We start from the raw sequence: 10,625 nt of genomic DNA on the forward strand, positions 1-10,625 counted from the left end.
GTTTTTGGTTACCTTTGGTTACCAGATACCAGGTAGCCATAATCAGCTACAGAACATGCACTCATTCCCAGAAACACCAAGGCAGCATTCCCACTGATCAGCAGACACAGTTTTAAGCCCTAACTGCACAAACAAATCCACATTTTGGAAATCACTGTCCATGGCTGACGGTTTTATTGGGCCCCTTCATTAATCTTGTCCAGTTATGGGAATTTTTGTAGAAAGTAAAGCTAATTCCTACCTACCAGCACACAGAGTGCTGCATTTGCACGTGGTTTGTTCTGTGTCCATTTCCCTGCCAGCTCCACACATGGCCGCTGATGGCCCAGTACCACTGCATCCAGCAGTGTGGTTTCTGCTGCCTCTCAAGGCTGCTCTAGGCTGTAAAGTGCCTTCAGAAACTTAGGCAAAAAGTTGTTACAGGACTGTAACATGCTCTTTGCTGCACTCAAGGACTGTTTTACAGCGGGTGATCTTATTCTTGCTGTAAACACTAGGAAAAAATCCAAATATGGTAATTTCAGGGTTTTTTTAAAACATGGGTATTTGGCTGGCATCTCATGGAAATGAATGCCAGTATGAGATGAGATCATATGGTCTGGGTAGTCACTTTAGCAAAGAGAGGATATTGATCTTGGTGAGGAACAGTATTAGCATTACCTAGAATAAGCAGTAAAGCAGAACTATTGAACAAGGTAAGCACCTGATGAACTGTTCATTTGATGTGGTAAAATTTTCCCACTCTTGTAGACCATATTGTAAAAAAATGAAATAGAAAAGATCAGCTGGAAAGACAGCAGCAGTTCTTGGCATAAGTAATAATATAGGCACAGATTTACCAGCAGGGCTAAAGGAGGTGTAGCCACCCTCTGCCTTCCCTGCCACGTGTGACACACACTCCTCTACAGTTGCACAGTTTGTTTGCTCCCACATACTGTACCGGTGCAGCTGTGTCTCCCTGTGCCTGCTGGACCATGTTGTACTCAGTGAAACATTGGAACAGGTTTCCCAGAGGAGAGGAGATCCTCATCCCTTGAAGCATTCAAGGTCAAGCTCTGAGCAACCCCATCTATTGAAGATGTCCCTGCTGATTCCAGGGGGTTGGACTAGAGACCTTTAAAGGTCACTTCTGGCCCAAACTATTGACTTTACAATGCTTTCAAAAGAAGGTGTTATCTGATTAAACAAATTATAATGGGTTGAGGAACAAACTGTCCACGAAATACCATTATTTCTCACCTTTAAAAACTGCATTAGAAAGTATAGGCTAGTTACATGACTTGTCAAGTGTGCTGTGGAAATTTGTGGACAAAATAAGGCAAAGAAGCTAAAATTTCTACTGCTGTAATGGAGTCTGTGTCCTTAGGATAATTTACATTAAGTACCTGACTGTATGTGTAAGTTCAAGACAAAAGACTATGATTCTTACTGGTTTACATTTAGATGATGTTTCCTCTCTCCCATAAGTACTGATTCTGTCATCCAATTAATCACTTGTTGCTTTTTCTCTGAGTCACCATTTTGGTAATAGTTCGCATATATTTCCACCAAAATTATGATGTCATATTATCTTGTGTACAACTAGACCATTGCTTCATGGTTTATGATTCATCTTTCCCTATAAGAATACAACTACTCACCCCTTGCTTGCATAGAATATACAAGACAGGCAGTAATGAATATGTAGTATTTTTTTCATAAAGACTGTTTGCTGTCAATGCTGCTTTGCTGTTGAAATGGCAAATACATATATTCTATATGCGAAAGCAAAATTGTGATGCAAATGACTTTAACATAAACTGTATATGAACAGGTTTATTTCAGAGGAAGTGAAATTCCCCTCTGTAAATCAAATATAGCATGTCTTCAGAAACAGGCTGGTGACTCAATGTAATGCTTCTTTCAATGTCTCTGGAAGGCTCCCTGTTTTTATGCTTCAAAATAAAACACTAGAAAACTCAAAACAACACATCTTTGCCCCTGTTCATCTGAATGTTAGAGGATAGTTTTAACTTTGATTTTCTGACAGCTATCCCGTTTTCAAATCTTCTTCAAAATCAGGCAGTTCAGTGTAATCAACTTAATCTGTGCTAGTATCACATTGGAAGTCCAGTTGAAGTCAATGGTCCATGTATTTGTCTCACATGGGATGTACCATCTTAAGGCCCAAAGACTAATAAATTACAGAGCAGTTTACCTTCCTAGCATTAATGACTGACTGTTGGTATTTGGCAGTGGAAATCCTGACTGCTCGGCAGAAGAAAGCAGAGGAGCTGAAGAGACTGGCAGACCTAGCCAGTCAGATGGCTGAAGCACAACTCTCTGAACTCAGGGCTGAAATTAAGGTCAGGCATTCACTTCTGCTTGGGTGTTTTAGCCACTTGCAGAAATGCCAAGGAAGAGTTGTCACATTAACATTCCCAGGCTGTTTATTCCTGCTATTGGATGAGGGGTAAATAGCTTTCCATAGGGAAAGTGTAGCTTCTTAAAGCATTGTAACACTTCTGAGCAGTGTGCAGATGCTATCAGAGAAGTGTAAGCTATCCCCTCCTAAGTGTAGCAGTGGGGAGTTTTGTTGTTTGTGTATCATTTAGACTCAGCAAGTAAACCTGATAGCGTCAGTAATCAAACATACATTCTCTGCTGAAATGAAGTTCCACTTCCCAGGTGTGGGAGTGATCCACCCATCACTGGGCTGGGAGACGTAATTTGGTGAGGATGGGAAAATACTTGGTTCTGCACAGAGATCTTGTGAACAAGGCAGGGTCAAGAATTATTCAGCCTTAAGGTGAACTTAAGTATGGATTGGTTCTTTTATCATCCATACAGTCTTTTGCTCAGAATGTGAATCGCTGTTAACATGTCTGTTTTTGCAGCACTTTGTGAGTGAGCGGAAATATGATGAAGAGCTGGGCAGGTCTGCCCGATTTTCCTGTGATACAGAGCAGCTGAAGACCCAGATTCAGCTCTGTGGAGAAAGTAAGTGCTGATGATCCCTCTGACTGAGTTTCTCAGAGTATATTTGTTCAGCAGAGCTGACAGCACATGTGCTGCCAGTGTGTGAGTGTGCAGCAAGCCCGCTATGAGTGGTGTCTCTGGATGCAGCAGGACTGCTGAACCCACACAAGTCAGCAGTTTGCAACATGTTAGATTCACTGTGCTTGGGCTGCACGCTCCATCTGCAGGTGCACAGTGCCATCTTTGTCAGAGATGTCTAGGTATTAGTCAGATCAGTTGGAGTTTTCAATCTAAACAGGATCCCAACTCTAGGGAATAAACTAATTCAGTAATTTATAAATAAATAGTAAATTGGAAGCTTCTGTGTGTGAGCATAATGTCATAAGACCAATTCAGATCTCTCCTGCTAAGAGGTAACTCCCCAGCTTTTTAACAGTATTCATTGGGTTTTTCAGGAGCCATCTAGAGTCCCAAATCATAGAATCATTAAGGTTGGACTGATCCCACCTTGCTACAACCTCCTTTTAGGTACTTGTAGAGAGCAGTGAGGTCTCCCCTCAGCCTCTTTTTCTCCAGGCTTCTCTTTCTAAATCATCTGCCCTTCTGCTTGGAAATTCAGGTTCACATTTTTTCCTTCAAGTATCATGTCCCTGTTGCAAAATAGGAGCCTATTTCTTGTCTCTGTCATGCTTTTTTCCCCCTAAAACAAAGTAAATTATATAAGGCTTTGCCCAGTACATTACCACGTCCTTTGTTATTCCATTCAGGAGAAAACTGGTAAAACAATACTGAACAAGTGCATCTTGGTAGAAGGAAAATAATGAATGTTTTCAAGTAGTTCCTGAAAGTAGAAAACAGAGAAAGTACTACACAGTCTGCCAATACAAGCTTCTGATTGCACAGCTAAAGAACTGACTGCTTGGAGGCATAACCAGTTTAACTCATTAGACCGTAAGAATTGCTTTTGCAGAACACTTTGAAGTTCCATCTAACCCCACATCCTGTCTCTCAGTGAAACCAACCCAGGATGTTTCACAGGAAGACATAAACTTCCCAGTAATGCATCTAATTGTTTACAGTCACCTCATAGATCCTAATAGCCTGAAGTATAAGAGATTGAAAATTCCATAAAGATTATCCTGACTAATAATACCACAGCTGCTTTTGATACAACCATAGACTATGTTTTAAAACTCACTGAACTACTTTCCTGAATAACTTGCAGCTGCAGTTAATTCTGCAAGTTAATTATTTATACCTCATTTCAGTAAAGCATTACATAAGCATAGTTTGATGCAAGCCTGTTTAAATCAGGTCAGTGAAGTCAGAAAAGCAGCTATTATCAGGGGAGCAGCGTCATCCTAGAAATGACTGATAGTGCACTGAGTGTCTGAAGAACTTTGCTCATACCTGCCCTCAGTGACCTTAGATGAGCAATTTGTGATGACTGGTGTTTTTGACAAGAGCTTTTCAGTACAAAAGACGTTTCTCTTAGCATCAACTCTCAATGAGACTCATACCCTGTTAGAAGCTGCAAATACTTCTCAAACAAGGGATTATACAAAGGCTGTAGCTGAGAACAGCCACTCTTAAGGGCTTTAACAAAAGCAATAACCAAACATGTAGAACTTGTGCAAAGGAAGGAATGTTCTAGCATGAAGAGATCATAGACAGCATATACTCAAAATGAAGGACAGGAAGAAACAAAAATAATTGGATTGACATATATCAGAACACCTAGTATCCTTTCCTTGTACATCTTTTTTGTTAAAAATAGATTTTTATTATGAGCATCTGGATTTTTATATGGGCTTCCATGTGCAGCAGTCTGTTTTAGATGAGAGAGAATTAATAGAATTCAGGGGTGGTTGGCCTCACTGAATTCAGGAGAGAAAATTCAGTTCAATGTGCAGATCTTTGCATTATTTTTCTGAAGAGGACACCTAGTGGGAGAAGTAGCTGTTGGTGTAAGTGAATAACATCCTCAGAAAACCTAACAGATGATGCTTAGTTACTAAAATGATTCCTCATCTTATTTCTCTGTACTAGAAGGGAAAAAATAGAAATACCTCTTAGATAAAAACAGCAGGTGTCTCTCTGGAGTGAGCCTCAAATTTGTCATCTGTACCAGAAAGAACCAGAAAAATTCCATAATCAGAAAAGTCAGGAGAGCAAATTAAGATCAAGAACTTCATTAGCCTCAGAATCCTCTTCAAGACTGCTTGGGGGCCATTTCACAAAGGCAGCTTGAAGAAATGCAGAGAGGAATCAAGGATATTTTGGGCGCATTTCATATCCTAACATGACAGTGCTTAGTAAATTAGGCAATCTCAAAAAACTGAGAAGTAGAGAGTAGAAATATACTGAGATGCTCAGTAGTGGTTCCTGATGGTGCAGACTGCTGTTGTCTGCATAAAGCGGGTTAGTGCATTGCATTCAGTTCCAGTTTTTTTATAGATACCCATGATACAGAAGAATCTTTTTTACCCATTTCCTTTAGAGAGGAATAAGTCAAGTTCTCTTGGATGGCAAAAGCCTGGCCTTCTGCCAGGCTTCTTCCAGTTTTAGTGCAGTGCCACCACAGTGGCTCTTTTATCTCCTGAAATGCTTTGCAATGAGGCAGACTTAGAGTTGTAGAACACTATAGCCTGACTCCAGCCAAGTTACTTCAATGGTTAGCTTAAGTTAGCTTACTTCATTACTCAAAGTGAGACTGAAACAGTGCTTCCAAAATTAACTGTAAGCAGGGTAAGAATACAGCCTTCTGTTTAGATGGTGATTATTTAACCAATAACACATAATCCCTTTTTTTTACAGTTTCTCACCCAAAGAACAACTATTCCTCGAGAACACCATGTAGTTTACTGCTGTCTTCAGTGACCTCACATGCAACAACCGGCAAGCAAAATACGCACAACCGAAAGTCCTCTAGTAATGCCAAGAACTCTGATAATAAAACAGCCAGCAGTAAAGTACAAAGTCATCCTTCTTCCAATCCTACAGAATCTTCCTCTCAAGGAGTCCCAACAAATAAGCAGGTAACATGTCAAATCAGCCATGAACTGAACTAAATTACTTCAAAACTTTCAGAAAAATACAGCATTGAAAGTTGTTAATACAAAATCAAATAGAGGTTGGTGGTTTACATTCAATTAATAATTTTTGAAGATAGTAAGCATATATTTTCCAGCTTCATTTTGAAGTTAGTGTGAACGTACAAAGTAGAAATAGCATATGAGTAAAGACAAGACAGCTGTCTGTTTAGAAGTATCTAGTGGCAGTAATAGAGTGAAAAAGAAAACCCCTTCATTTTAGCTAAGTGGTATGGAGGAGAAACATGTAGTCCTTGACAAATTATTACATACACTTTGAAAGCAGAATCTTTGCTTAAATGCCAGGCTTAAAAGCATATTATTTCAGAAGCTCTATAATACAGGTTATAGTATTCTGCTATATTAGTAGTAGTATTTTATAAATATAGGATTCATATATGAATTGTATTTTGTTGTAATAGTTCTTAGGTAAAGCTGCTGCTAAAGTTGGTCTGAACTTCGTCCTAGTAGGGATTTTAGGTTCAAGTAAATGCCTGGAGAGAAATGTAAGACAGTGCATAATGTCAGAGCATGTATGGAATCACCTGGCCTGTCAGGCATGCAAATAAGAGTAATTCAGCCACTTCCCACTAAGAATCAAAGCATCCTCTGAGCAAAAATATCACAATGGACGTGTCTTCCAGAATGAGGATTCTTCACTTGACTTCAGTGTACATGTGGCATGTCTGTTCTTCTTGCAGTCATACTGCAGTACTTGTACAATGCTTTACTAGGAAAGCAATAGTGATTATTTTGGAAAAAGTCAGTATTAAGTTCTTCAGTACTTCTTAACTGCTCAGAGAATCCCAGAGTATCCTGAGTCCCACTCCTGGTCCTGCACAAGACACCCCAAGAATCCCACCATGTGCCTCAGAGCATTGTCCAACCACTTCCTGAGCTCTGTCAGGGTTGATGCTGTGACCCCTTTCCTGGAGAGCCTGTTCCAGTGCACAGCCATCCTCTGGGTAAAGAACTTCTCCCTGATACACAACCTAAACCTCCCCTTACCCAGCTTCAGGCCATTCCCTCTGGTCCTGTCACTGGTCACTATGGAGCAGAGATCAGTGCCTGTCCCTCCTCTTCCCCTCACAGGAAGCTGTGACTGCAGTGAGGTCTCCTCCAGGCTGAGCAGACCAAGTGACCTCAGCCACTCCTCACACGGCTTCTCCTCAAGGCCCTTCACCACCTTCCTGACTCTCCTTTGGACACTCTCTAATAGTTTCATGTCTTTCCTATATCACGGCACCCAGAATTGCCCCCAGCACTTGAGATGAGGCTGCCCCAGTGCAGAGCAGAGCAGGACAATCCCCTCCCTTGCCCAGCTGGAGATGCTGTGCCTGGTGACCCCCAGGACACGCTTGGCCCTCCTGGCTGCCAAGGCATTTCTGATTCATATTTAACTTCTCTTGACCAGAACCTGCAGATCCCTTTTCTCAACAACTGCTGTTGAGATGTCTAGAATTTCATCCCCTTTTCTGTATTCTCTTGAATCATGGCAGATTTTAATTTGGCATCAGTGACGAGCCTGCCATCTGTATCTCCAGGCTACTCAGATGTAGTGGGGTACTCATAGTTCTGATTATAGGTATTATAAAGAGACTCTGGTAACAACTAAAACTTTTTAGTGTTCTCCCTCTCCTGTTCCCTCCTAACAGCAACACTGTTAATTTTGACTGCAGTGTTTCTTGGCTTGTTGGAAGGATTCAGACAACCTAACAGTTATCTGATTTCTTTCTGGGTAGAATGGGCCTTCTAGCCAGAGACGGAGATTCAACTCACAGCACCAAAACATGCGGCTCAATGGATCTCATAAGTCACAAGGTGCCAGTAATGAGGCAGATCAAAATACCAAGAGTGGTTCCAGGCCTGAACACAGAAGACAGCAGCATAACAGCTTTCGATCTAAAAATAAAGGAGCTCTGAAAAATCAAGAGCAGTCTACAACTGCAAGGACCACAGAGAATGCGACGCATTCGGAGAAGTCCCGACGGAAGCACCACACACCGGACACCGCAGAGCACAGGCCTTTCCAAGGCAGCGCTGGCAGGGCGTCACAATGCAATTTATGTCCTGCAAGGATGGAGGTCTCTGCTGATGCCACTGTTCTTTCAGTGCCAGCTGTGACTTTGGTGGCTTAAAATGTCACAGTGATGGCAGGCAGAGAAATTCAATCTCTTCATTTTAGTTTGTTGCTCGGAAAGCTTGTTGGTGAAGAAAATAAGTCAGAACGTAGTCTTTTAAATCTTTTGCTGCTTAAAACTTGTTGGTATCTTTATTACTACTAATTATCAAAATTAAATCATACTTTCAAGGCTTTCCCCAATATGTTCGCATTTATTTTGTCATGACTGTACAGAATCTTACCAAAGCAGCATTTACTTCTTAGAAAAATTAAATCTAGATTGGAAAGATAAATTGGTAATTAAATTCATAATAGCAAAAACATGTTGTAGATATGTGGTTATACCAGTCAACCTTATTATTTCATAGAACAGCCCATGTTAGAAGGATCCCAGGAAGTCTGTATGCTATGGTCTGCAGTGAAATCAAATAATCTTGTAGAATTTTTCAGCAAATCTCTATACACTTCTTTCTTTCTGTACGTGTATACATGTACATGCATGCACACTGTATACACACAGAGTATTGTTCTATACAAGAAGAGTTGAAAAAGCAGTTAATTTGATTTTAGCTTATTATTCCATAATCTGAGATCTTTAAATTCAAGTATAAATTGTATTAAATGTATTACATATTGGTATTTTTCATGGACAAACTATTTTTATGAGGCTGAGGAAATATGCTCATTTAAGTTTGGAATGTATATAGTAATGGCTATTCAGATGCACAGCCCTGTTCTCCATCCTTATCAGCCACTTTTCTATGACTAGTTGGATTTATTTTTTGCATATGAAAAGTTGCAGGTCTTCTAGACTTGAATTCAAATTATTTTTCTATATTTTTGCTGTAGGAACCATCTGTCCATAACAAGAGCTATGACTAATAAATTACTTAGTCTTTATGTTCTGATTCTGTATTTCAGAAAACCTGTTTCTTCCAAATAATTAAAATCTTCTTTCTAAAATACTCTGTTGTTTGCTGCTTTGCAGTTCCTAACCTGTGCTCTTACTCAAATTGTATTTGCGTAGTGGAAGTGGTATCCATGGGAGACTTTCAGCTGAGTTTGGACTGGACTAAGGCTTTTGCTTCCAGCTTTATTCTAATGCCACAGCCTTGCCGTGAGAACCACCTCCATGCTGAGCACATTTTACAGGAAGTTATTGTTTAACATTGTAAGGTGTCAGAATCTAAAGCTGGCGTCAAGTGACCTGTTGGCCCAAGTGTCAGAATCAGAAAGGTGTTAAAGGTCAGTAAGAGCAGGAGGACACTTAAGTAGCTTTAAAAGTTTACACCTAGGTGATTGTTCACTATTGCTTTTTACAATTTCCTCTGCCTAATTTCTGTTCTCTGACTGTACACTTCCTTAGTACTGACTGGATTATTCCCTTCTGGGGCCTTTGAAAAATAATCTCCAAGGGAAGAGTGAAGTGCATTCCCATATTTTTATTTTTCTTTATATGCATATACAGTGTCCCACATGTGAATATTGGTAAAACCTGATTTTAAAAGGCCAGTAACTCATTGTCATCTACAAGAGTGGTGAAAGAAAAATAAACGTGTTGGTAGACATTGGCTTTCTTAGCCCTGCAAGCACCACTATTATCCTAGTTAACTACCTATCACACTTTTAAGCTGAATGTTTTGGAGTAGATGGAACTGAAATTCCAGAATCTCTGTTGTGCATACCCATCAGATAGGTAGCTTTTCAAAATTTATCTGCTGCATCACAGTTTTTAATTATTTACAGTTTATCTACAGTTTCACTGTAACCTCACTCTAAGAGATTTAATTATAAATTTTATGCAGATATTACACAGGAACTTCTTGTCTACATCTAAGCTGTGAAATGTGTCTCTTCTTATAATCCTTCCTAAAAAAAAGAAAATCTAACTTACCTGTAATAACATTTATTCCTTCCTTATAGCTTCTACATTTGATTTTTGCATTATTGAAAGTTACTTTATTCCTTAAGTCAGTTTCTCACAAGTGACCTTCTGCAGATAAATAAATAAAATCTGTAACATAAGTCATAACTCAGCACAACAGGACCATCTTGTGCTCTTCAGTACCAGCCAAGCTTTGATGTACTGGAGGCTCAGTACAGACAGATCCAGGACTAACAGGTGAGAGATGGCATTTCTCTTTTCTCTGATGATATAGAGACATCTTTTTTGTTAAAGAGCTGTGTGTGGGTTTGGTAAGGCTGTAGAGAGGGCTGCTTGTGGGCATGCTGCAGTTTTAGCACACCAAGTTTTGTCTAGTGTCTGCACTGGTTTGGGAAGGTTATTCCAATGCACATTTTAACCCTATTTTGTGACTGTACTCTGGAACTGTGTCAGACTCTTCATCTTTCATTTCATGGGTTTCTGTATACTTGGAATTATATCTGCCCATTTCATGGTAGTTACAAGTAGCCAAAAGCTCTTGGGCTCATCTTCAACAAAACTGGTTTTA

General features: G+C 39.9%; 1 protein-coding gene across 3 annotated transcripts in view; it reads left to right on the forward strand.

The window, feature by feature from the left end:
* Nucleotides 1-8,896, forward strand: part of SPATS2L (spermatogenesis associated serine rich 2 like) — a 75,982-nt gene extending 67,086 nt beyond the window's left edge. For all 3 annotated transcript variants that reach the window (XM_005484200.4, XM_014265115.3, XM_026791618.2), the window contains 4 exons: nt 2,236-2,345; nt 2,877-2,979; nt 5,776-5,996; nt 7,793-8,896. In XM_005484200.4, coding sequence (XP_005484257.1) covers nt 2,236-2,345; nt 2,877-2,979; nt 5,776-5,996; nt 7,793-8,188 — 830 coding nt within the window. In that variant the 3' untranslated portion in view covers nt 8,189-8,896. The remainder of the gene's footprint in view (nt 1-2,235; nt 2,346-2,876; nt 2,980-5,775; nt 5,997-7,792) is intronic.
* Nucleotides 8,897-10,625: the final 1,729 nt, after the last annotated feature.

This window comes from Zonotrichia albicollis, chromosome 10, assembly GCF_047830755.1.
Source record: "Zonotrichia albicollis isolate bZonAlb1 chromosome 10, bZonAlb1.hap1, whole genome shotgun sequence".
Taxonomy (NCBI): domain Eukaryota; kingdom Metazoa; phylum Chordata; class Aves; order Passeriformes; family Passerellidae; genus Zonotrichia; species Zonotrichia albicollis.